The sequence below is a fragment of the Mustela nivalis genome (assembly GCF_964662115.1).
Source record: "Mustela nivalis genome assembly, chromosome: 20".
Taxonomy (NCBI): domain Eukaryota; kingdom Metazoa; phylum Chordata; class Mammalia; order Carnivora; family Mustelidae; genus Mustela; species Mustela nivalis.
The window spans coordinates 27,309,480-27,335,661 of record NC_139039.1 but is presented as its reverse complement, the minus strand read 5'-3'; the positions used below and the strand labels follow the sequence as shown (position 1 = coordinate 27,335,661).

At 41.9% G+C, this 26,182-nt stretch overlaps 2 protein-coding genes and 2 long non-coding RNA genes across 8 annotated transcripts in view; 3 read left to right on the top strand and 1 right to left on the bottom strand.

Moving 5' to 3' along the window:
* The window catches only part of PRIMPOL (primase and DNA directed polymerase), a 52,785-nt gene extending 38,962 nt beyond the window's left edge, over positions 1-13,823 (top strand). For 2 of the 3 annotated variants that reach the window (XM_082715730.1, XM_082715732.1), the window contains 7 exons: positions 1,022-1,184; positions 2,850-2,938; positions 5,131-5,220; positions 5,298-5,406; positions 9,825-9,907; positions 9,987-10,033; positions 12,756-13,823. In XM_082715730.1, the coding sequence (XP_082571856.1) occupies positions 1,022-1,184; positions 2,850-2,938; positions 5,131-5,220; positions 5,298-5,406; positions 9,825-9,907; positions 9,987-10,033; positions 12,756-13,004 (830 nt within the window). In that variant the 3' untranslated portion in view covers positions 13,005-13,823. The remainder of the gene's footprint in view (positions 1-1,021; positions 1,185-2,849; positions 2,939-5,130; positions 5,221-5,297; positions 5,407-9,824; positions 9,908-9,986; positions 10,034-12,755) is intronic. The other variant, XM_082715731.1, reaches the window with a different exon arrangement.
* LOC309855458 overlaps positions 1-26,182 on the top strand; it is a 265,355-nt gene that overhangs the window by 206,101 nt on the left and 33,072 nt on the right. The gene's annotated exons all lie outside the window — the stretch shown is intronic.
* Positions 17,094-26,182, bottom strand: part of CENPU (centromere protein U) — a 627,562-nt gene continuing 618,473 nt past the window's right edge. For all 3 annotated transcript variants that reach the window (XM_082715743.1, XM_082715745.1, XM_082715744.1), the window contains 5 exons: positions 22,461-22,539; positions 22,192-22,239; positions 21,109-21,170; positions 19,133-19,289; positions 17,094-17,311 (listed from right to left, as the gene is read on the bottom strand). In XM_082715743.1, the coding sequence (XP_082571869.1) occupies positions 17,177-17,311; positions 19,133-19,289; positions 21,109-21,170; positions 22,192-22,239; positions 22,461-22,539 (481 nt within the window). In that variant the 3' untranslated portion in view covers positions 17,094-17,176. The remainder of the gene's footprint in view (positions 17,312-19,132; positions 19,290-21,108; positions 21,171-22,191; positions 22,240-22,460; positions 22,540-26,182) is intronic.
* LOC309855451 lies at positions 19,299-21,943 on the top strand. Its single transcript, XR_014306806.1, has 2 exons — positions 19,299-21,069; positions 21,444-21,943. It is a non-coding gene; the product is annotated as an uncharacterized lncRNA (long non-coding RNA).

The window sequence follows — 26,182 nt, the reverse complement described above, 5'->3', positions numbered from 1 at the left end:
GCTGGGTGTGTTTCCGCGTGTCTCTGTGCGGTGCCCTGGGAGTGGTGGTCTCCCGAGCACTGTCCTTCCAGCTGTACAGTCCTGGGGACCCAGGAACCAAGCCTCCTTGAACTTCAGAGCCAGGCGATCAAGGGATCGTCTGAAAAATGGGTTCCCACGTGTAAAAACCCGGGCACCAGATGGGAATAGACACTTTCCTCCAGGAGCTTCTGGTGCTCTGGAACACAGCAGAGGGGGAGCCAAAGCCAGCCTCGCTCCTCTGGCTGGAGTGAGGCTGAGGGGGCAGGCAAAGATGGCCCCCACTGAGAAAAGGGAGGGGGAAGGAAAAGAGGGAGAAAAAAGGAAAAGAAGAAAGATGGCAGCCACCGGCTTAGAGAGGCGGAGAGGCTGATGGTGCCCACCACCTCCATCCCTGGAGAGTATCCCTCAGTCCAGCGCTGTCAAGTTTGGAAATGAGTCCCTTTCACATAAAGTCTGGGCACTTTCGGAAGGGCTGCTTGCGCACTAGGCCTTGGGGTGAGTGAGTGTGCAGGCGAGCCCTTGAGAGCCCTTCGTCAGTTAGCCACAGCCCAGTCTTCAAAGCCAGATGTTTCTGGAGCTCATCTCTTAGGGGCAGGCCTTAAAAGTCGGGGTACCTAATGTGAGTTATGATCCTTTACTTTCAGGGAGAAGCTCTAGGTTTTGAATTCCCTGCCAGTTGTGGGTGTTGCCCTGGGGGTGGGGCTTATGGCGAGATTGTGTCTCGGCCTTTCCAACCTGTTTCCATGTGGTTTCTGTCTCACTGGGTGAAGGAGTCAATCTACCGGGTTGTAGGTTTTTTCCAGAGGAAATCGTTCCAAATACCAGTGTAGCTTTGGTGTGTTCCCGTGTGGAGGAGAGTTCAAGCTCTTCATATATCACCACCTTGAACCAGAACCGGTTGTTTCTCTAATAATGCTATTCAAAATTAATATTTGCTGACCATAAAAACAAATCATGGAAAACATGCATTCATAATTGTTTTATTAATTTTTAATAATAGGAGTTTATACAAGAAATAGAAACTTCCGGCTGTATAAGTCATCGAAGATAGGGAAGCAAGTGGCTTTGGAGATTGCTGAAGACAACAGATTTTTTCCTGAACAGTCCAAGAATATTTCTGAAGAAAATCAGTATTTCCTGTCTTCTTTGGTCAGCAATGTCAGGTATATAGTACCAAAACACACCGTTGTGCATTCATGAATGTTTATTAAACAGCGAATGACATTGTGTAGTACCAAAATGTGAATTGTGTAAATTCATTCTAACTTAAGAATTCTTAAATTCTAGGTTAGCTTTCTTTTTATAAGAAAGAAAACGAAAACTACTTGAATTCCATTTGGAAAGAGTTACTGTTAATATCTACTTTCCATGGATATACATTCATATGTAAAAAATTTACATACCTCCTTCATTCAAAGAGTATTTTCTTGAGATCATTATTTATGTGGTTATGTCAATTGTTTAATCCACTGAACGTTATATCATGACTATCTGCCAAGTTAATGACTTGCAACAGTTAGTTATAACTAAAACTTTTATTGCTTATATAATTTTCCATTATACTAATGAACTCTAATTTATTGTCAGTTTTGTTGTCGAACACTGAAGGTACCACCTTTTGGTCATTTTTAAAAAGTGTGTGAAAGACCTCTTTCAACAGAAATGTTTGCCTCCATTTCTATACCTGGGTTGGCAAATTTTTGTTAGTCCAAACCACACTTAACAATCAAACTAAATTGCCTTCCTCAGTTGACTTGCTCTACTTCTTTTTCCTTTACCTTCTCTAGGTGTAGTTCTCAGGAGAAATCCCATAAAATGGATGTTCATAAAATACTTAAAATACTTCGCTGGAGGGGAAGTTGTGTCCGCATAGCCACTCGCCAGCAGTTACTTGGGAGGGTGGGAAGACGGGCGGTTTCTCTTCATATTATTTCTGGACTTTGGGTTCTTTCATAACATTTTTCAGATGGAACGTCAAAGTCTTAGTTTCCTTACCTTTAAAATGGACATGATGTGACCCCCTCTCTTAGGGAGTTGCGAAGATGGAGGGAGTTAAAACTGGACACAAAAGGACAGCCATGCCCGGCACATGGTAGTCTCTCAGTAAATGTGAGTTGTTAGCAATGGCAGTTCCGCGATTCTGGACGCACTGTAGAGACACTGGAAAAATTGTATGACAGCTGCTGCTCACTGCTGCTGGCCCAAGAGTGGCTTCTTACTTTGTCTTGTGTGGGAAAAGCACCGAGGCCTGTAAGATTGCCTGAAGTCATCTCCCTGTTACTAAACCCCATTTCCTTTGTAGTTTCAGCATTAATTCCACAGAAGTGGATTTCTACTGAATAAGGGTTTCCTTAATTTTCTTTTGTGGTTCCAAGTAAATACTGGGTACATTTCTTCCTAAAATGAAAGCTAAATTCTTTAGGGTTATAAATGCGTCTTTAGGTTAATTTTTTTTTCCTTTGCTCTCTCCCCTCCTTCCTTCTTCCCTTCTCCTCCCCACATTATTCACACTTTTTCAAATCCTTGTAACAAAAATTTTAAAGGCGCCCTACTTTCAAAGAGTAGAATTATATACTTCATTCTGTGGCTTCAGCAGTCCTAGAGTCCTCTGATTCACACTATAGTTGAAAAAAGTATTTTAAATGATCACCAGACTAGTGTTGGGATTGGTGTTTTTGTAGGCAAGTGTGACTTCATTGTCCTAGAAGAATCAGCTGTTGAATAAAGGATTTTAACGTGGAACTATGTGAAATTCAATTTTCTTTCTGTAGCCATCTCTCTTTGATTCTGAGATCACCTTACATTATCTCTTTCAATATTTTCTTCAGATTCTCAGATACTTTACGCATTCTGACCTGTGACACATCTCAGAATGAACAGAAGCGAGTTGAATATTTTAACAGTACCAGCACTAAAGGTAATTTTAAGAACACAATTTCCTATGAAAATTTAAGGATACAAAGTCTGTTTTGCCTTAAAAGTCTTAAATCTTCAAGATTCTTATCTACTGATTCTTTAAAACAACTTAGTTTGTATTCAAATTGGAAAACGTAAAAAAAGATACTTTTTTTTTTTTTAAGATTTTATTTATTTATTTGACAGGCAGAGATCACAAGTAGGCAGAGAGGCAGGCAGGAGGGGTGGGGAAGCAGGTTCTCTGCTGAGCAGAGAGCCTGATTGGGGGCTCAATCCCAGGACCCTGGGATCATGACCTGAGCCAAAGGCAAAGGGTTAACCCACTGAGCCACCCAGGCACCCCAAGAAAAGATACTTCTTAAAGTTTATTCACTAATTTTCATTTTATGGTGATTGGGGAGGGGGAGCCCAGAAGAAAATAAAGTAGTTTTGTTTGTAGAAAGAAACCCCTATTGAAAGAAAAACTAACAGTACTCTTCCCCTCTGTCCACAATCACCGATGGACAGCCACTGTGTGTTTCCACTGAGCCTAGAGGAGCTTTCCCTGTATTCTCTCATTTTTTTTTTTTTTTTTTTTTAAAGATTTTATTTATTTATTTGTCAGAGAGAGAGCGAGTGAGAGCGAGCACAAGCACAGGCAGACAGAGTGGAAGGCAGAAGGCAGAGCCAGAGGGAGAAGCAGGCTCCCTGCGGAGCAAGGAGCCCGATGTGGGACTCGATCCCAGGCCGCCGGGATCATGACCCGAGCCGAAGGCAGCTGCTCAACCCACTGAGCCACCCAGGCGTCCCTTCTCTCATTTTTTTAATGGCTACAGAGTTTTTTCATGAAATGCATATGTTCTTCATTCTTATACTGAAAAATGGGCTTTTTCTATCAATACATTAACTCTCTAGTAAACATTTTTACACATATTTTGGGCCATCATTATTTACAAGAGCAAAAAACTGGAAACAATCTAAATGTACAAAATGGGGTTGGTGACACTACTATAACATCCTCTGTAGCCATTTAATTTAAATTTGTAAAGCTAATATAAAATGGAAAATTTCCATTTATGATATTAAGAGAAAAAAGTAGACTCCAGCATTATTTGGGAAAAAATGTGGGTAACATTTTCTTAGGTTTATTTTCTTCTGGTTGTTTAACAGTCATTTCTAGACATTGCCTTGGACTTTATTTCTCTCATTTCTACTTCAGTATATTTTCCATAGTTTCTCCAACTATGTATATTACCTAAGTGAAATACAGGTTTTATTTTAAGAAAAGTAGATACTTCTGTGTTTAAAAGTTAAATGACATTTCAAATAAGTTATCATAAATTATTCCAGTAGATTCTTAGATACAAAATAGAACTGATCGTACAGCTGAGGATCATAGGAGAACACACCTATTGCTAACAAGTGGAGTTTGATCCTGGCTTCCGTGTGGAGAGCTCTACCTTGAGGACCTGTGGGGCATCTCAGGAAAAGGGCATTAGAAAAGATTTATTACAGGATGCAGGCTTGAGTTAGGTGCTTTTGAGAAGTGTCTAAGGAGGCATGGATTTGTTTCAAAGACACGATTGGATGACTGACTATCTTCATAAATTTTATCTAGAAGGAAGGCAGGTTACAGTGGGTGTAAAGCTATAATTGGTTAAGAAGAAGCAATTACTTATATCAGGTAAGGTGGGAGGTGTTGGTCATTTCTCCGGTTTGGAAAATGTTCATGTTTTGTCTGTGTTCGGACACAGTTTTGGAGTGAGTAGTCTTATTTTTTTCATGAATCATCTTGGCCACAGAGCGGCCTTATCTGATGTTGAAATTCTGTGAGATAATTCCTTATTAGCAGGAAAGCACCGTTGCTGAGCTGTCGGGGACCAGCCTAGTGTGTCGCAACATGAAGGCTGCGCTGATAGCAGTAGGCTGGCTCAGGAGTACAAGGGGTTGCTTTTCTCTTTCTCAAAATGAAGAAAGCAGTTGAAATGATTACAGGTGCTTCTTAGGAGTAGTTAACATTTGACTTAACTGCCAGGTTTGACTTTCCCCTGCTTGCTTGTAGGGCGAGCAAGAACCCATGACTACCTGAAATCATAGAAACAAAAAAGTTGCAGGGGCTCCATAACCTATCATTGTCCTAAAGAACAACTTTTAACATTTAACTCTTCGACTCTTAGCCGCTCTAACTACAATTAATTTTTCTCTCTGTTGCAGCAGGAAACATTGAAGGTTTTCATTGTTCACCCTACCCTGAAATTGACCAGTTTGTTCTTTCTTTGGTGAATAAAAATGGCATTAAAGGAGGTAAAGATAATCTTATTCTGTATTCACTGTAATATGACAGAGCTTTAATACCTTTAGAAACATTATTTGTATTTTAGGAATTCGACACTGGAGCTACTTTTTCCCAGAGGAATTACTGGTTTATGATATTTGTAAATATCGCTGGTGCAGAAACATCGGGAGGGCCCACAAGAGCAATAATATCATGTAAGTGATGTTGTTTACTAACGAATTCTATGTATTTAACCAATATTATTTTAAATGTTTATAATTTGTACGGTTGAACATAAAAATGACTTTGGTTTCTACAACAAATTTAGTTGTATCAAATATTGTATTTGGGTTCTGTTTTATAATATTGAATTTGGCTATGTTAATTATCACCTTGCTTCATAGCACATGTCATCTTTATTTGTACTTTATTTGGTAGTATAATTCCTTAGGTAGTATAATCTTGAGAAGAGAAAGACAGGCCTGAGCAGGGCTAGGAAGAAATTAGAGGCAATAGACAGGTGAGCGAAGGGACGAGGAAGTGTCTCTCTCTCGTCCTTGACATTTTATGGTGTGTAAATTGAAATTGAACAAATTTGGGTGAAGAGGAAATTATTCAGTGTTAAGAGTTGGAGTTAACATTAACTTGGTCAAGACAAAGAATGGTACTGGACGGCCCAGTTAAGCGTCTGCCTTCGGCTCAGGTCATGATCCCAGGGTCCTGGAATGGAGCTGCTTGAGTCAGGCTCTCAGCGGGGAGTCTGCTGCTCTCTCTGTGCTCTCCGTGCCTCTCCCAAATAAATGAATAAATCTTATGAACAAGAAAAACAGAGAATCATATTGAAGGGAACCAATATTTATCGAATGCTTGCTGTATACACCAGGCCCTATGTTAGGAGTTTTCTTTAAAATCCCCCTGGCAAAAGGAGAGGAAGTGAAGGATGAAATGGAATTTTAGATAATTCAAGGATATGGTGAGAAAAGGAATAAGACAGAAACCCAGTAGGTATCAGTTATGATATGGGAAACTTTGCTGTTTTGTATTTAATATCAAAGCTGAGACTTCTGTATATCAAGTGTATACAGCACGTGTGCCAGATGTGAGGAAAGATCATAAAGCTTTTGCTAGAAGCTGGAAACATTGTGGGAGGCATCTTTCAGTGCCACACGTCTGTATGCAGATTAGCTTAGTGTAAAAAAAAAAAAACACTATGTGTTCAATACACAAAAGCCATCACTTAGAATGACACAAAGGAAAAGCTCCCCCGTAGGCGCAGAACCAGTGGTAACCGTGGTTATGGTTTTCGTGTATCTTTCTTGTCTTTTACTCTATGTATTTTACCAGGAATTCATTATCATAAGATGATCATTCTTTTTTTTTTTTTAAAGATTTTATTTATTTGACAGAGAGAGAGAAATTACAAGTAGGCAGAGAGACAGGCAGAGAGAGAGAGAAAGAGAGAGAGGGGAGGAAGCAGGCTCCCTGCAGAGCAGAGAGCCCGATGTGGGGCTCGATCCCAGGGTCCTGGGATCATGACCTGAGCCGAAGGCAGAGGCTTTAACCCACTGAGCCACCCAGGTGCCCAAGATGATCATCCTTTAACTTTTTGAGATTCTCAGGTTTTTACATATTTCTTTCTGGAAAATTACCTGCTTCTATTATGTATCCATAATCTCTTCTTTTTCTTAACTGTGAAATCCCCGTACATATAAAAGCATGTGTTCTCAGGTGTGGGTACGCCTCAAAGGCACGCTGAAATGATCACGTGTCCTGTCTGCCACCCACCGTGAGAAATGGAACTTGACCAAACCTCAGAAGTGCTCTGTGGGACCAACCACAGTTTCCTCCTTTCCTCCGACCACCTGAGATAATAATAACTCTTGTCCTGGGTTTTGTGTTCATCTTGCCCTTGCTTTCTTTAAATGTTTTTTCCCCCCATACATACTTATATTTCCAAGCAATAGATTGTTTTGTTTTCCGTGTTTCTGAATCTTGTGTAAACTGCGTCCTCAGAATTGCTTTTTGGTCAACACTGAGTTCGTGGCGTTCGTCCATACAGCAACATGCGGCCGCTGCTTATTTTTCCACTGTGGTGCGGTGTGCCGTTATGGAAATACGACCGTGCACGTCTGTTTCCCTCCTCTGGACATCTGGCTCACTGGCTTGAGTGACGCCGCTGCAGGTGCTCAGGTACATCCTGCCTGTGGCCCATGTGCCAGAGTTTCTCAAAGTCCGTGCCTGAAGGCAGAATTGATGTGCGATAGAGTATGCCCAGATTTCACATGACTACGTACGTAATTTTCCCAAATGGCCAGCTAATTCTCCCGCCAGCAGTGTTTTCAGATATTTTCTGCTGTTCCATAATCTCACCAAGGTATATTTTAAAAATCTCTGTTTGGCTGATCTGGTTGTATAAGAGGACACTGTGGTTTTCATCTGAATTTACCGGATCTCTAATGAATATGACATTGGATGATCAAACCACACTCACAGGAAACAGCAGTCTGACCCGAGGTCGGGCTGACGAATACGTTGTAAGATTCAAGGAATCCAGAGGCGGTCCCATGCTATGAACTCTGTGTCACCATCACATCCCCATGACTTCCTCATCACTGAAGGTTTGTAAGTAAGGTTTGCGTCCTTGAACTCATTCTTACATAAAAATACTTATTAGTGGGGTGTGTGTCCTTTTGAGCATTGCATAATCTCTCAAACCTTGGAGTTAGTGGACGCTGCCACCCCAGTTCTCTCTTATTCCACATTGACGGTTATGGCCCTTGGTTTTTTGTTTTCTTAAAGCCCTATGAATTTTTTTTGCTTTTTCTTTTTTTTAAGATTGTATATATTTGAGAGCAAGAGAGGGAGAGAATAAGCAGGGGGGAGGGACAGAGGGAGAAGCAGACTCTTCGCCAAGCAGGGAGCCTGATGCGGAGCTCGATCCCAGGACTCTGGGATCATGACCCAAGGCAAAGGCAGATGCTTAACAGACTGAGCCACCCAGGCGCCTCGATTATGGTCCTTGTTATCATAGTCACCACCAAAAACCTCAGCTCAGCAAAGACAGGCCATCACTGAAAGGCATGAAAGCTGCTACAATATGGAAGCTGGGAACGCTAGGCAAGCAGAACGTGGGGTGCCTGAAGACGTCCAGTATCGCCGTGTTTCCCTAGAAGGACGCGCATACTCTTCGTGGCCTGGAGACAGTCTGGTGTACAGCCGGGGGACTGTGGCCCCGGGGTCTTGATGAGGCTGGTCCAGGTTTTCTGAAACTTGTTAGGTGTGCTTGGTTTCGTATCTTTTTATCTAGTACTTGGTCTATTTTACCAAAATTTTTAATGTTACTGGCAGAAATTGTTCTTAATGTTCTTAAATGTTTAATATCTTATGATTTGTAGTTACATCTGCACTTAATTTCTGAAAACATTTGTGTCTAGCTAATTTAATTTTGATCAAGCTTGGCAAGAATTGTATTAGTTTTCACATTTTGGCCTTGTTGATTTAAAATCTTGCTTATTACTTCCCGCCCTTTATTTTATTAGATCTATTTCCCAAATTAGTTACATATTGGTCTTTAGCCATTCTTTTTTGTGAATCATGCTTTTAGGATTCTAAATTTCTCTCCAAATCTCATTTTAGCTCTGTTTGCCATATTTTACTATGTATTTTCAATTCCATTCATTTTCTAATTTCGATCATGATTTTTGAGTAATTGATTATTTAGAAATGCTTCAGTTTCCAAGTTATGGGTTTAGCTATTTTTTAGCTATTTTTGTTACTTTTTAAAAAAGATTTTATTTATTTGAGAGAAAGAGAAGGTGAGTGCAAAAGGGGGGTGCACGAGAGGGTGGGGACGTGGCAGAGGAGAGGGACAAGCAACCTGTGCAGAACGGAGCCCGAGGCAGGGCTTGATCCCAGGACCCTGAGATCATGATCCAGGCCAATACCAAGAGCCTGATACTTAGCTGATTGAGCCAGCCAGGTGCCCCACTGTTACTTATTTCTAAACAATTTGCTTTGTGGTCAGAGATGTGTTGTGTGAATACTTTTAAATTTAATGAGATGGACCTGGTACCCTAGCACACTCAGTTTTTATAATTGTTTTATATGTGATTGTAAAGAACTTCTAATGATCTGAGGCAGTGTTCCTATAAGCCTATTATAGCAAACGTGTTAATTGCTTTTAATTTTATTAAAAAATGCTTTTTAGGTCATTCACATTTTCTGTACCCTTACTGAATTTTTTGTGATTATTTGTATCAATTACTAAAAGAATGTTTTTTAAAATCTTGATTTATGGTACACAGTTTATCCTTGGAGTCCTGTCAGTTCTGCTCATTCATTTTGAAGCCGTCGTACGTGGCGGGAACAGGTCGGGAACTAGGTCTTCTTGGGAAGAACTTTCGTCGATGTGTGTTATTTTGCCCTAAAGTCCACTTGGGGTGTTATTTTTAACATCCAGAGTTTTCTTTGGGTTGGTTTGTATTTATTTCCATCCTTTTACTTCTTACCTGGTCTCCATCTTGAAGGCGTAGGCACGTCTTTGGTAAGCAGCATGTAGATGAACTTTGTTGTCCATCCAGCCTGGGGGTTAAGTAATAACTTTTTCTCCCCTTTCTTTTTCCCCAACGTAAAGGATTTTGGTTGATCTGAAAAATGAAGTTTGGTATCAGAAATGTCATGACCCTGTCTGTAAAGCAGAAAACTTCAGATCGGACTGTGAGTTACTAATTTTTACATATGTACTAAGTGGGAAGTGGACAGCTACATGGAAGAGTGAAACTGTTTTCTTGTCCAGGTTTTCCGTTCCCTGCTGAAGTGAGTCTCCTGTATCTTCTCAAAGAGGTGAGCACAGGTTTGAGTTTCTCTCTCATTCCTAATGTGTTCTCGGTACGACAGTATAACTGAGCTGTGCGCCATGTCCTCAGGACGTGTTGTCACAGAGGAGTGTGCCCCAGTGACTGGGCCGGCGTCAGCACGCACCCACTCGTGCGTGCCTGCGGGCTTCCTCTGCTGCGCTCGGTGTGCACACCCACCCGTTGGACCGCGCCCAGCCAGGGACAGTCTCTCACTCTTGGCTTTAGGAAGATCAAAATACTAATCTTTGTGTTTATTTCAGCAACTCTTGTCTGTAGGTAGAATTGCTAGACAGGGTGTGTATATTTTAAATTTTGGTAGAAATGACCAGATGGCCAAATTGACTTTGTCCTTTTAAAAACTTTTATTTCCCCAAATCATTCACACTCATTGTGAGAAAAAATTAGAAGACACATGAAAAGCCAACAGGGATAAACTCCTCCTTGCCTAGAATTTGACCAGTCAGGGATAACTGATGTGCTTTGGCAGATATCTTCCAGAATTTCTGTTGATGTACGTGCACATATATATTTTCAGAGTCACAGTATGCACCCTGCTTTATAGACCTTTTTTCCTAATTTGTTTTCATAAGTACATATTACCAGTTGGTATCCATAAAAATGGTAGGACATAAGGCTTCACAAATTTTTTTTATAGATTTTATTTATTTGACAGAGATCACAAGTAGGCAGAAAGGCAGGCAGAGGGAGAGGGAGGAGAAGGCTCTCTGCTCAGCAGAGCGCCCAATGTGGGGCTCGATCCCAGGACCCTGAGATCATGACCTGAGCCGAAGGCAGAGGCTTAACCCACTGAGCCACCCAGGCGCCCCTAATGAGAACTCTTTATTAACTCTTTGATCATGTTATTTTCCAGATTGAACATTTTAGTGTTCCTTTTCCCCACCTCTATCACCCTTTTCCTTTCTGGTGTTCTGGTTAGAATAAAAGTTACCTGCTACACGCAGATTAAGTGAGCTCAGTTGACATTCTGAGTAATGATCTGCTGCCTATTCAGTTTGACTAAAAAATGTCTCCAGCACAAATTCATACAACTAACATAGACATGGTAGGAGCAGGACCAACATAGCTGATAGCCAGATTCCCTGGTAAACTGTTAGGTTAAAAAGTGTTCTTGAAATAACCAAGAGAAAATTAATTTGTAAAAATAAACTTTGCCTCCAAGAGGAGGAGGTGTATGTCATCCTTATGTTCGGAGACTTATTTTGAGGAACGTTTGTGGTTTCAGTGGATTTTTAATTACTTTTCTGCTTATCCAGTAATACCTCAAAAATGCCAAGTTGAAAGTAGCTTTGGTACATCGTATTACCACTGCTTGGACAGAATTTTTTTTATTATTATTTGAAATAAAAAATTAATAAATTAATAATCAATTAATAAAAGAACAGCTTACTGAATACCCATGTACCTATCACATCATTTTAACGGTTTATATTCTGTCCTTTCTGCTTCCCCTGGCTTTTTTGCTTTTAGTATTTTAAAATGAATTCCCGATCTGTGTTAGTTACCTGGTTTTCTGTTGCATTCATCCTCTCAGTTTTTTAAACATTTCTTTTTTCCCTGTAGCAATGTTGCCCAACGACAGGGAGCTCCCCCTTCACCCTGATTTGCCGTCACTAACACTTGGCCACATTTGTGTTCTCCCTCTGCTGTTCGGGCGCACGGTGTTATTTTGGAGGACTTTTTGTCTTGGTCCATTCAGGCAGCTATAACGCAGCACTGCAGGTGGGGCGGCTTGTAAACCAAGAAGGTGCTTTCTCACAGTTCTGGAGGCTGGAAGTCTGAGCTGAGGGCACTGGCCGATTGGGCGTCTGGTCGGCTCTCCGGGTCGTAGCCGTCTTCTTGCCAGGCCCTCCCTGTCACAGGGATGAAGGAGCACTCTGGGGTCCCTTTTATACGGTTACTAATTCCAGTCAGGAGGGCCACCTCCTCAAGACATAGTCACCTCCCAAAGGCCTCCCTCCTAATACCATGACGTTGGGGGTTAGTTAGCATTTCAGCTTAGGAATTGAGGGTAACACATTCGGTCCATACCAAATCTCTTGAGAGGAATTTGCAGCCATCAACCCTACGTCTGTCTCTTCATGTTTAAGCTTGTAACTAGAGATATTTAGGTTAAGGATATTCTTAAATGAGTGCGGTAAAATTCCTAAATTCAGAAAATTTAATGTTGTACACTACTGTTATCTAATACACACATCCATACTCCTGTCTTGACATTTGTCTCAACTGTTTTTAACAGTTTTTTAAATTCATGTTAATTCTTAAAATATTTATAAATAGGAAAATCAGTCTTTTAAGATAGCAGATAGATTTTCCAGTTCACCTTCAGCTGGACTGTCTGCTTGTTAAAAAATTCAGTCTGCCATCTCTCTAGCCCCATCTGTGTATACTGAAAAGAATGTACCAGAGGAACCAGGCCAGGGGGGGGGGGGGCGGTTCCAAATTTAGAGTTTCGAGTGTCTGAGCTACAGTGGCAGCTACATTTGAATTCACTCATTCCCATGGCGACTGTCCTGGAGACACTGTCATCCAGCATATTTATTTTAGAGTCTGTTCAAGAACTGGTCTTCTGCCTAATACCTTAGCTTAACCTAGACTGGCCGTAGAGTGAGAGCATCGCAGTGTCTCCGTGACTGACCTGTGTCCTCTCCCTCTCCCACTCTCCACTACCTTCCCCTTTCAAACTGAAGGAAGAAGAGTTCACAGCAGCCGAAACAATGAACAGTGACACCGGAAGTGCTCAGAAGCCACCATCGGGCCTGTCGTCAGAAGGTGCCGTTTCCGACGCCGACTGGGACGATGGCCTTGACGAGACTGACTTTGTGGAAGCTACTGAAGATGCTGAACTAGCCGAAGCCGCAGAGAGCGGGCTCCTCGGTTACTGCGGTGGGGAGGAGGACATTCCCGATGAGCTCATCGTGCAGGTATTACGAGAGTAGCTCATTAACCGTGGGCTCTTCGGTAACCGGCCGTGATGGGGCCTGGCGACGATTTAGTGACCTAAGCCTTATTAAACCTGTTAATGAAAACCAAGTTTTATCACTTTGCTTCTCAGTTCCTATTTTTTACTGAAGTAAGCCAGTTTTCTTCAAAATTAGAAATCTTACTAATTGACCAGAGTTGGTCTATGTTCATATCAGCTTCATTTTGCAGGTCTGTTGATGGGTTAAAACTCTTAATCTTATTTAAAAATTTTTACCTGAATTGTAATTGACATACAGTATCCTATTCAGGTGTATATCCTGATTCGGCATCTTTATACATTACAAAATGATTCCCATAACTCTAGTTACCATCTGTCCTCACACAAAGTTATTACATATTACTGACTGCATATTCCCTATACCGTATATTACATCCTTAATATATTTATTTTATTTATAACTGGAACTTTGTACCTCTTACTCATCTTTACCTATTTTACCCCCCTGAACTGCTTCTCCCTCTGGTAACCAATAATTTCTTATATTTTGGAGTCTGTCTCTGTTTGGTTTTCTAGATTCCACATCTAAGTATAATCATACGGCATTTGTCTTTGACTTATTTCACTCAGCATAATACACTCTAGTTCCATCCATGTGGTTACAGACGCCAGGTTTTAATTTTTTTTACAGCTAAGAAATATTCCTGTGTGTTTGTATAATACTCCCTCATTTTCTTTATTCATTATCAGTGGACACTTAGGTTGCTTCCATATCTTGGCTGCTTCAAGGAATAATAATGCTGCAATAAACATAGGTATGGTACATTCCTTTGAATTACTGTGTTCATTTTCTTCAGATAAATTCAGAGGAAGTGAAGTTACTGGATCGTACGGTGTTTCTGAGTTTTTGAGGAACCTCCATACTGTTTTCCATGGTGGCTGCACCAACTTACAGTGCATGAGGTTGCCTTCTCTCTCTCTCCTCACCAACACTGGTTATTTCTTATCTTTTTGATAATAGCAATCTGATGGGTGTGAGGTGTGATACTTTTTTTCTTTTTAAAGATTTTATTTATTTGAGAGAGAGAAAAGGAGAGCATGCACATGAGTGGGGTGGAGGGCCAGAGGGAGAGGGAGAAACAGACTCAGGGCTCGATCCCAGGACTCTGGGATCATGACCTGAGCTGAAGGCAGATAGGTGACCCATTGAGCCAGCCAGGTGCCCCTTCATTATGGTTTTGATTGGCGTTTCTCTGGTAACTAGTGGTCCTGAGCCATCTTTTCATACGTCTTTTGTCTGTGTTTATCTTCTTTGGAAAAATGTCTATTCAAGTTCTCTCTGCCCATTTAAAAAATTTTTTTTATATTGTATAAGTTTTTATATATTGTTGATATTAACCTCTTATTGGATGTATGATTTACAGATATCTTTTCCCTTTCCATAGGTTGCCTTTTCATTTCATTGTTTCCTTTACTGTGCTGAAGCATTTTAAGTTTGATATAATCCCATTTGTTTACTTCAGCTTTTATTGCCCTTGCTAAAGAGATTGGTCCTCTTAAAAAAAAAAAAAAAAAAAAGCATATATATGGACAGGGGTAAGGGCTGAGGGAGAGGGAGAGAGAATCTTAAGCAGGCTCCATGCCCAGCATGGAGCTCAACATTGGGCTTATGCTCACGGCCCTGTAATTTTGTGATGTCTTTGTCTGGTGTTGGTTATCAGTTATGCTGGCCTTGTAAAATGAATTTGGAAGCATTCTTTCCTCTTCAGTATTTTGGAATAATTTGAGAATAGATACTACCTCTTCTTTAAATGTTGGGTACAATTTACCTGTGAGACCACCTGCTCTTGGACTTTTGTTTTTTAGTTGTTAAATGACTGATTCCATTTCATTACTAGTAATTAGTCTATTCAGATTTTCTATTAGTGATTCAGTCTTAGGCTATATATTTGTATTTATCCATTATCCATATCTATGTATAATGTATTTATCAATTTCTTCTAGGTTGACCATTTTGTTAATGTATAATTGTTCGCAGTAATCTCATGGTTGTTGGAATTTCTGTGGTGTCAGCCATTGCTGACTTTATTGGTGCCCTTCTCTTTTTCTTAATGAATCTGGTTAGAGATTTACCGATTTTGTCTTTTCAAAGAACCAGCTTTTAGTTTCAGGGTATTTTCTATTTTTTTTTTTTTTAATTCTCCACTCATTTACCCTCTGTTTATTAATTCCTTCCTTCTGCTAACTTCGGGCTTTGTTCAGTCTTCTTTTCCTAGCTCCTTTAAGCATAAAGATTTTTTATTTTCTTGCGTCTTGAGGTAAGCCTATATCACTATGAACTTCCCTCTGAGAACTGTTGTTGTGGTGTCCCCCAGAGTCTGGAAAGTTGTTTCCATTTTCTCTCAGTATTTTTCAGTTTCATCTTTGGTTTCTTCATTGACCCATTGGTTGTTCAATAGCGTGCTGCTGCTTTTGTACGTTTGTATTTTTTCCAGTTTGCCTGAATTTCAGACATGTGCTCTTTCTTGGAGAATACTCCATGTGCCCTTGAAATGAATGTGTATTCTATAGTTGGGGATGGAATGGTCTGTATATGTTAAGTCCCTCTGGTTTAATGTGTTGTTTAAGGTCAAGTTTCCCTTACTGATTTTTTGTCTGGATAACACTGATTTAGTGGGGGTATTAAAGTTCCATGTTATTATTGTATTGTTAGTTTCTCCCCTTATGTCTGTTAATATCTGCTTTGTGTGTAGGTGTTCCTGTGTTGGGTACATAGGTATTTACTAATGCTCTGTCCTCTTCTTGTATTGACCCCTGACCATAATGTAATGCTCTTCTCTGTCCTTTGTTAGTCTAAGTATGGCTACTCCAGCTTTTTTTTCCATCCCATTTGCATGGAGTATCTTTTCCCCTTTCTTCACTGTGTCTAGTCTGAAGTCTATGTTGTAGGCAGCATATAGATGCGTCAGTTTTTAAATCCATTTAGCTACGCTGTGTCATATGATTGAAGCATATCAAAATGCCATTTTGTTAACCATTTTCTGTTTGCTTTTGTTGTTCTCTGTACCTTTCTTCTCTTGGTCTCTTCCCTTGTGGTTTGATGGTTTTCTGTAGTGTTTGGGTTCCTTTCACTTTGTCTGTTTTAGGGTTTTGGTTATCACGAGGTTCATATGTACTGACCTATGTAACAGTCTATCTTAAAATGATAATCCCTTCTAGTCCTTGGTGGGATAGCTGGGGCTAGCGTGGGCCCCGGCAGTCCCAGGGCCCTCTCTGCTGGAGACGGGGTGCCGGGGCCAGACGTCTGCAGTGGGCCCAGGCCAGAGGGTCCTGTTGTGCTCTGCACTAACACCGCTCTGTGGCATGGCTGGAGCTGGGGTGCACACGGGTTGGGGGGGGGGGGTCAGTGCTGGGAGGACAGCTGGACCTCTCTCGCCCTGCAGATGCCATGGCCTAGAGGCCCAGGGCTCAAGGGGCCAGGCCTAGAGGAGTGGTTAGGGGACCCAGACCCTGCTCCAGCCAGGCTCTTGGCGGAGGGGTAAATGAACAACAGTGCTCTTCAGCCTCTTGAGCCCCAGAGGGTTCCACCAGTTCCCTACAGCATGGTGGATGTTCTAAGGTTAGTGCATGGGTTTCCTTCACTTACAAGTCTCTCTGTCCTTCAAACTGATGTTTTGTTTCGGGGGCGGGGGAGTTGCTGTGCCCCAGGGCTGGCGACTCATGGGCCAGCGCTTCAGGACTGGGGTTCCCATTGTCACCCCGTGTCTGCCTCTTACCTCTCTCTCTCCTTGGGGCTGGGTCGGGCTCCTGGCATCAGTGAGCAGCGGTTTGTCAGGCCTCGGTGTTCTTCAGGAGGAACTGCTCCATGGGTGTCTGGAGATGCGGTGAGTTCGGGGTCCTTCTGTCCCGTCTGGGAACTCCTCCCTCTGCCACTTCCGGTTAGAGCTCCTCTAGGTCAGAGTCTGATTGGCTGGTGTCTGGAATCTGGCCTCTAAAACCACTTATACACTCAAACTTGCCACCTAACATGGTCATTCAAACCAAATAACTATGAACAAAGTAATACTAAATTCTGGTGAAACGCCAGCCTGAACAAGTAGACAAATTTCACTTCTCAAAGAATTTTTATTTACAAAAGTATAATATCAGAAGGGAACAGGCAAGCGCAGGGGACTAGTCTTTACCGAGTCACATTTCAGTAGACTGGTCACCTTTCTGGTCAAGGAGCTTCTCTAATTGATGGTTGATATTTTGTAGGTGGTTTTCAGCTCCCAGAAGGGTTCTCGCTTTGACTAACAGAGCTGGAAGGCTGGATGAATCATACTGTTGAAGGAAAATCGTATTTTGATTAACATGCCTAAAAAACTTCTTTAACCATATCTGTTATACAGCTCACTGCTAAATGGAGCTTTTCATAAACTTTCATTTTTTAAATTAGGATCATTTTTAAAAATTGGTTTAACCCTTTTCCTTAGGGCACAATTAAAAAGGTTACAAGGAGGGGCGCGTGGGTGGCTCAGTGGGTTAGGCCGCTGCCTTCGGCTCAGGTCATGATCTCAGGGTCCTGGGATCGAGTCCCGCATCGGGCTCTCTGCTCAGCAGGGAGCCTGCTTCCTCCTCTCTCTCTGCCTGCCTCTCTGCCCACTTGAGATCTCGGTCTGTCAAATAAATAAATAAAATCTTGAAAAAAAATAGATTACAAGGAAACTGCTCTAGAAAGCTGAGGCTGATCTCCTCTCAGACGACCAGTTGGTTCCAAGAACTGTGGCATTTAAATTATTTAAAACAAAATCATTCCTCATACAGATCGAGACTTGGTTTGGGCAAGTCTGCCGACCTCATGCCTCTTTTAAACCCAGAAAACTCTAAGGCAGATTAACTTTTACCAGAAGAACTAATGGAAGACGAAAACCAGGCCCATCTAAGTTCACGAGGAAAAATGTATGGGGAAGACTAAAGACAAAATTAGAATACAAACCCAACATAAAATAGAAATCAAAACCCAACTCATGATTTTGAAATAACAAAGCCAAGCTTCATGTCGTAAACTAGATCCGGGGATGACGGACTGCATCCCCCTACAGAATTTGCTCATACTTAGGTTAACTGTTTAATTTCATTTTTTCAAGGTGTTTTCTTTAGTCATGAAAAGAACAGCTTTGCATGGAAAAGCTGTGCAACTGTGACTTCCATCCACATAATTAATTCTTCTATACTATACCCTACCCTAGTACCATGAATTTCAAACAGATATTTGAGAGTCTAATGTATTCAAGCTGCCATGGGACATGCGCTCTCAGGGAGGTGTGAGGGGTAGGACTGACATTTGGGGTTAGAGGTCTAGTTTAGGAAAGAAGACAGATACCCAAATACCTTCTTTCCACAAAGGAAAAGAGACACTACAAATGAGCACAGAAGGCCTACGGGCATGCGAAGGACACGTTAGAAAGACTAGGGTATTCTGAACAAAGTCAAGTCCTCACGTCTGTTTCCACCAAAGTTATGTTCAAATTCAAGCAGCACTATGATCATCTCCAAGTGAGTATCCAAATCCCCAACTCAAGCAAACTGTAGACTAGTGGGTACTGTCACAGAAAACATTAAAAGCATTTTACTTTCAGATCTAATATACAAACTGAAGGCTTTTAAATCAGTGTAAAAACTTAAAATTGAACTTGGAAGTGAAGAACACAAGTATGATCATAAGATATGTATTTACATTTTATATAAAATTGTATTTGGATTTTTTTCCCTGTAATTTAAATTTCTATTGATCTGAGCTGGTCCTTGTAACAGCAGCAACATCTGCAGCAAAAATCCAGAAGCAACAAGTTTTATAAAAATAACATACGCCTTTCCCTACTCTAGGTCCCTCTCATGTTTCCCGACTTCTAAAATTAGACCTACCATGCATGGGGGATGACGGCTTATGTGCAGCCATTTCTCTTTGATGAAATCAGCATTTCTAGATTGTTCTCTATTCCTCTAGCCTGAAGTAGCCAAAGAGGTGATGATCACAGGGATGCTGTTTGGGGGACTGTAATGCACCCCCATTTCCCTCTCCCCCAAGCTCCTGCCGAAGTACTCCACTGTGCTGGTGCCCTGATCTTCTGAATCACAGTGAAAAATAAAAATTGAAGTTACCGTTTCTTTTACATGAGGTTCTTTTTCTCGAATATCTGAGTAATCTTGATGAAGCTGTCTTAGGTTAGATAAGAAACATGCCGCATTCCTCAGGGAAGATTTTCTCTCCTTAAGTCCGTCATGTCTGACTTGTAGTTGTTTCCGCTGTGGCTCTAACCTGCAACGAGACCGTTTCCCCCAAATGAGCACCCGCGGCCAAATGGATCAGCCAAGGGGGTAGGAGGCTGAGGGCCAGGTCCACTGAGGCAGGACCATGCAGGGGCGGGGGACTAGGTCTTTAAAGAATCTTCAGTTCTGAAATTGTGTGTGACAGGGTCTAGGTTTCAATTTAAAATATAGACAAAACCCTGAAATACGATACACAGTGAGGAACTGGAAATGAAACCCACAGAAGAAGATGCCTTGTACATCCCACAGCCCATCCGGTCCCTTTGAGGGAGCTGTGGTTTACTCCTGGCCTCGGCCAGGGGCTCTCATGCTACAGGGCAACAGCGAAAGTGCAGACCAAAGGCCTTCCCTCTGCCCATCTGCCAAGGTCAAGTACAACCCGTGGAAAAATTATCCGAGTGCCTGGATGAAAAATCCACAGGTAAACTACTTTCAACTACTTTCTCTCTTAGTTTCTTACCTGTAAAATAAAAAGGGATGGCTTGAATTTTATGGACCAAAAAAGGGACAGGCTACCAATTTTTTATTCTCTTAAAGACAAAAAGCAGCTGTCCTCTAATACAATTTTTAGAAGAGTCCTTTTAACAGTTGTGTCTGTTGACAAATGCAGCATTATGGAAAGACAAGGGCTGTGGTCAGGGGCACAGGGCTGGCACTCAGTCTGCGACATGAGATCCTGGCCCCCCACTTCCTCGGGCGGGACTGAGCCTTTCCACCTGTCAATTCAGAATAACCAGACACTGCGTTTTTCTTTCTAGGCCTTTTCAAGATATAATTCTAGACATTGAAAAGTATATCTAAAAAAGGAACCAAGAGGCTGGTCTTTAACTAAAATGTCTTTTTCTTATTAAACAGACATCATATCCCCATAATCCTGGGAGATGGGTTAACAAGCAAATATCTGAAGCCTGCAGGCCAGTGCCCAGCATACCAAGGAAGCTTGTTCAAATGTGGTTTCCTTTGGGCCTGAGCCCCTGGAAACTTCTCCCCAGTCCGGCACCGGCCCAGGCGTGACATGGGAGCCAACGCGCTGGACCCTCTCCCAAACCTCTCTGGCATTCCTGTCTCAGACTCGGCACTGGAATTACAGGTGTTCTTTTCTGATCATGCCACTTTCTCGCCCTGTTTTGCAACACTCTTCGGAGCACAGAGTGGACCTGACTGCTGCTCCTTCTGCTGCTCCAGGACCCATTCAGCCAGTTGTCCTGGCCGCACGGAAGGCCTCCTGAGCCCTGCGTGCAGGCGACCCCACCGCGGGGTCCCAGGGTCCTAGACCCCGCACACGGGGGCCTGTTCACATCACACAAGCACCACGCCAGCAATCACAATAACAAGAACCGGTAACACACACGGCACCAGCTGACTGGCGTCACCGCGAAGCACTCTGCATGTTTAGTCATTTCGCCCTCCCAGCGCCCTGGGAGGGGTGGGTATCGTGCTCCTTTACTGAAGAGGAACTAGCCCTGGGAAGGTCAGCAGCCTGACCCAAGGGGGCACAGCCGGTAAGTAGCTGAACCTGGGTTTGAACCCAGGTATCCAGTCCCAGAGTCTGCACACTAAATCTCTACATGCTCTGCCTCATGGGCCGGGGTCAGATGTGACCACAGACAGATCCGTGCCGAACTCTCTTTTGCCAAAAGCTCCAGCTCCGCAGCACGACCGCCTTCACTGAGCTTCCAGACACCAAGAACACCTGGGATCGCAGGACAATACAGACCTCAGTGGTGGGGGCCCCCCACCCCCACTGTACTGTAATCACATCCCTTCAGGTAAGTTCTTAGAGGAGCTTAGATAAGACATTATCTTACCGAAGCAGTTCATCCTGGAGTTCAAGCAAACGCTGCCTTTTCTTTTCAATATCTGAAATAATCTAAAGCAAGACAACAATTTGTTAAAATGACTCCCTAAATATTCCAGCACTGCTAGTGACCCTGTACCAGGTGTTAGAGATGGAGGGGGAAAGAGACCGCAGGGGCATTTACTCCAAGACAACTCTAAAGGGGAAGCAGGGGCCAGACCTTTCAGACCCCACGAGCCATCCAGTAAGGAGCTGGGATTTTATGTAGGTACACCAGGAAAATGCTGATGCAGGAGACTGCCCTAATCCAATCTGTGTTTTAAAGAGATTATTTATATATTACAGATTATTACTTCAGCCGTCCCTTTTAGGGACACTGGACACTCGGACTGTTCCCTTGCAAGGAATGCAGAGCTGACCAGCAGGACAATGAAACGGAAGGAGAAAAACCCAGCAAAGGTCTATAAATCGTGGAAACAAAAATATATGCGCTTCAACTCCATTTCTATTATAAATGTGAAGGGGGAGCCACTCTTCCAATCCTGGATTCATGGAAGCGTGGAGCTCAGAGGTCATCTGGTCACACACACACACCGATGGGCAAGTAAGGCCCGGGGCTCCCTGACTTGTTTCTCCTCAATATCCTCCTGGTAGAGTTTCTAAGAAGGTGGGACAACACTGAAGTAGAAGAACCAGGACAAGAAATGAGGTCGCTGAACCCTTACCACAGAATTCTTCCCAGGCTGTCCCTTGACTTGAGACTGGAACAGTTCTTTATGCTAAAAGGTTTTATTCTCTGACAGCCACAAAAGCAATAAATATGTATTACTTAATAATTAGTAACAATACCATGGAAGTCGTTATTTAGGCCTTGAAGGCTGCCTTAGGTTGGCTGGGATCCCCATCCCTTCGCGTGCATTGGTATTAATAGTACACAACCGCAAGACCAACCAGATAAAATCCTGACTTAAAAAAAAAAAAAAACTTCAACAAAGCAAAGGTCCTGAAAGCCAGAGTCAAGGGTGTTACTTAGCGCTGCATGGCTCAGTGGCCCACGTGACTGTCTGCAGCTAATCACACGCACGTGACTTACCTTCGTGTTCTTCCTTTTCAGAGTTTTTGACATCTGGACTTCTTTAAGCTGCACAAAGGAAAAAATATTTGTGTGCATTTTCCAAAATTAAAATGTTTATTAACTTAAGATCTATTGCATTTGGTTTAAAAACAACCTGTGAAACAGGAACAGTTCTAATGAGCTCTTTACCATGTCACCAGCACATGAGATCTTTTCTAGGACAACCGTCCGCTGCCGCAGGATGGGCATACACACGGAGACCGACAAATTGATGTCAACGAACTTACCGTTTTGATGAGTTCTTCTTTCATATTAGAATGAAATTTTCTGATGGCTTCCTTAAAAATTTTAGATTCTACTTTTTGTCTATAGCAGGGGAAAAAAAAGATCAGACTAGATATTATATAAAGGACTTTGAAAGGTGTGTTTCATTTTCTTAGCACATCAACAAACCACAATTAGACATACTCCATTTTGAAGATCTAAAACGGGATGGCTAGAGACATTTCTCAGGCTTAAAAAAAAAAAAAAAAACCTAAAGGTGTGCCTGGGTGGCTAAGTCGGTTAAGTGTTTGCCTTAGGCTCAGGTCATGATCCTGAGGTCTTTGGATTGAGCCCAGTGGTGGGTTCCCTGCTCAGCATAGAGTATACCACTCCCAATGCCCCTTCTACACCCCCACCTTCCCAGCTCATGCTGTTTCTTTCAAATAAATAAAATCTTAAAAAAAACCAAAACACTACAAACAGCCTCAACAGAAGAGAAGGAACAGGAAATCTTTTTCCCTAAGCCTTGGAGTATGTGGTTAGCTTCACTCCCTGATACTGGCTATGTCCACAGGTGAAGGCAAGTGACGCAGAAAGGTGTACAGCCAGTCCCCATCCTTTCCTGCACTGGATCCAATGAGCGGGAGACTTCAGCCCCTCCCTGCCTGCCAACAATTGGAGGAATAATTGTGTGACACATCTGGACTGCCCAAGAAGTAAGTAGGGAGAAGTCAGCGGCACTGACACACCTGAACGTACAGTTCTTCAAAACCGTGCAGAGCTCACCCTAACAAACTGGTTCTGGTCCCCGTCCTCAGAGGAGGGCCCAAGGCTCCCAGTCTGGTGTGCTCACAGCTGCATGACACATCCCCGGTGTGCAGCAGTGGCAGCCATCTTCCAGGACAGCCGTGAACCCCCTACTCTGCCTCAGCCCCGTAGGGTACTAGAAAGGATCCTTTGAATCGAAAGTAACAAATATTCTGTATAAATGACAGGTGATTAGAAAATGGTTTCTCTCTTGGGGGAGATCCATGAGAAGGAAAAGATACTCAGGAGAAGGGGGCTAAGCGAAGCGTGACACAAGAGAAGGCCTGTACTTTCAAATACAGATCTTTGTAAAAGGTCTCATTAAAAAAGTGTTAGAAGTGTGTTTCTAGTGACATCAGCAAGATAGTGGAATAGAAAGCCCCAGGCCAGATTCCCCGCATTAGGGATACCAATTTAACAACTCTATATAGCCCAAAAGACCTTATGAGAAACCAATCAAGTTGCAGGCAAGTTCAAAGTCAGGAACAATCCTACTGAAACAGGTAAGAAAGGTGGCTTCATATCAACTTGGACAGCCCACCTTCCAAGCCAGCACACCTTGGTTCGATCGAGAAGCTCCGTGCGTGGTAAAGAAAAGAATGGAACGTAGGTCTAAGGTTCTGGCTTTTCGGAGGCTGCCCAAGGGCCTCCCTTCCATCATTCCCAATCCCAGAGGCTAACGGAAGCAGCATACTTGGGAATGCCTGGCTGCCGTGGAGAAGAGAGCTCAGCGGCTGCTGTAGTAAGAGAAGCAGCAATGCCACTCACAGGATAGCAGGACAAGTGGCCCAGCTCATACCTTCTCCCTTGGCAGGGAAAGAGAAGAGAAGAAGGTTATCCAACATTTGGAATGGTTTCTGTGTCACCGAAGTAGAGCAGTGGTGATAACTGAAATATTTTGGATGCCTCTGGTCGGAGAAACCACAAAGGAGCTCTGCACCTTGTTGCAGCATGACAGAACCTACAGTACCACCGAGAGACACCAGAGGGAGCTCTAGTCTTCAGAGATTACAAATCCCTAAAAAAGAAGCAAAACCTCTCTAGTTGGAAAATTGCATGCTCAAGCCCAAAGAAGATACACCCCCAGAAAGGATTAAGGGACCACCCAGGCTGACTGGCAAAGGCCTTCCCCTGTACAAATCCAGTACGTAAAGACCGCGAGGGGTGGCTGCTTTTTATATGTACAAAACACTGCAAAAAATAACAAGGCACTAGAAGAAACAAAACAGGGAGCCTGCTTCCTCCTCTCTCTCTCTCTCTCTGCCTGCCTCTCTGCCTACTTGTGATTTCTCTCTGTCAAATAAATAAATAAAATCTTTAAAAAAAATTAAAAATTTAAAATTAAAAAAAAAAAAAACATAACCCAATCAAGTGGGGGAAAATCCCAAGAAATAGACTTTAAATAAAGAAATGGAAATTAGCAAATTCATAACAAATACATAACATTCATAAGCAAATTCATAACTCAAAAATAGTAATCTTAATGAAGCTCAATGTGCTATAAGAAAACACATGAATAAAATACATCAGGAAAATAGTGCATAAACAAAATGAGAATGTCAACAAAGAAAACTTATAAAAAGAATCAAATTCTGGAGCTGAATAATACAATGACAATTGAAAAAGTCACGAGATGGGTTCACAGTAGATTTGATCAAGCAGAGGAAAGAAATGGTATTTGAAAATTACCAAGTCATTTGAAACTATCAAGGTGGAAGAACAAAAAGAAGAATGAAGTGGAGAACTTTTGAGATTTACGGGAACCATTCAATACACCATTATGTGTGTTACAAGTAACCCCGAAAAGGAGGAACAGAAAGGAGCAGAGAACATGTTTGAAGAAATGCTCCAAAATTCCCAAATCTGAGGATGGAAATGGACACCCAAATTCAGAAAGCTCAAAAGACCTCAGCTAAGAGGAACCCAAAGAGGCCCACACTGACACACATGATATTCAAACTGTCAAAATTCAAAGGCAAAAATAGAATCCTGAAGGTAGCAAGAGAAAAGCAAATTGTCATGTACAAAGGAACTCCCATAACATTGTCAGTGGATTTCTCAGCAGAGGATGGGATGAGGTGTACAAAGCACTGAAAGAAAAAAGTGCCATCTAAGAATACTATACCTGGCAGAATTATCCTACAGAAATCAAGGAGAAATAAAGACTTTGCCAGATAAGCAAAGGCTGGGTTCATCATCACTAGACCTGCCTTTTAAGAATTACTAAAGGGAGTTCTTCAAGTTGAAAAAAAAGGACAACAGACAATAACACAAAAGTATATGAAAATATAAAGGTCTCTGGTAAAGGTAAATATACAGATGGATATAGACCCCATAAAACTGTGATAGTAATGCACAGATCACTTTTAATACTGATATAGAATTTAAAAGATAAAAGCATAAAAAACTATGAAACTGTGTCTAATGGTAAAAAAACAAAAAGGTGAAATCTGTGCTATCAATAACAAAGTGTTATTTATCCCCATAAAGTGAAGGAGGGAGACATAAAGAACTTTTGTAGGTGACTGAGGTTAAGTTATCATTTTGAAGCAGACTGCTATTAAAATCATTTATATCATTTATGTCACCCCCAATGTATGCACACACATTTACACACAAAATCTACAGAAGCACAAAAGAACAGTGAATCAAGACATATCATTACAAAAAAAAAAAAAAAAAAAGAAAGAAAATCAATGAAACACAAAGGAAGGTGAGGAGAGAGGAAAAGAACTAAACAACTATAAGACTTAGAGAAAACAAAAGAATTCAGTAGTAAGTCTGTCATTATCAGGAATTCCCCAATCAAGAGAAATCAAGTGGCTGACTAGATTTTAAAAAGAAAAAAAAAAAGATCCAACTGCATGCTGTCTACAAGAGACTCACTTTTTAGTTAGGTAAGGAAATATATAGGCTAAAGGCAAAAATACTCCATCAA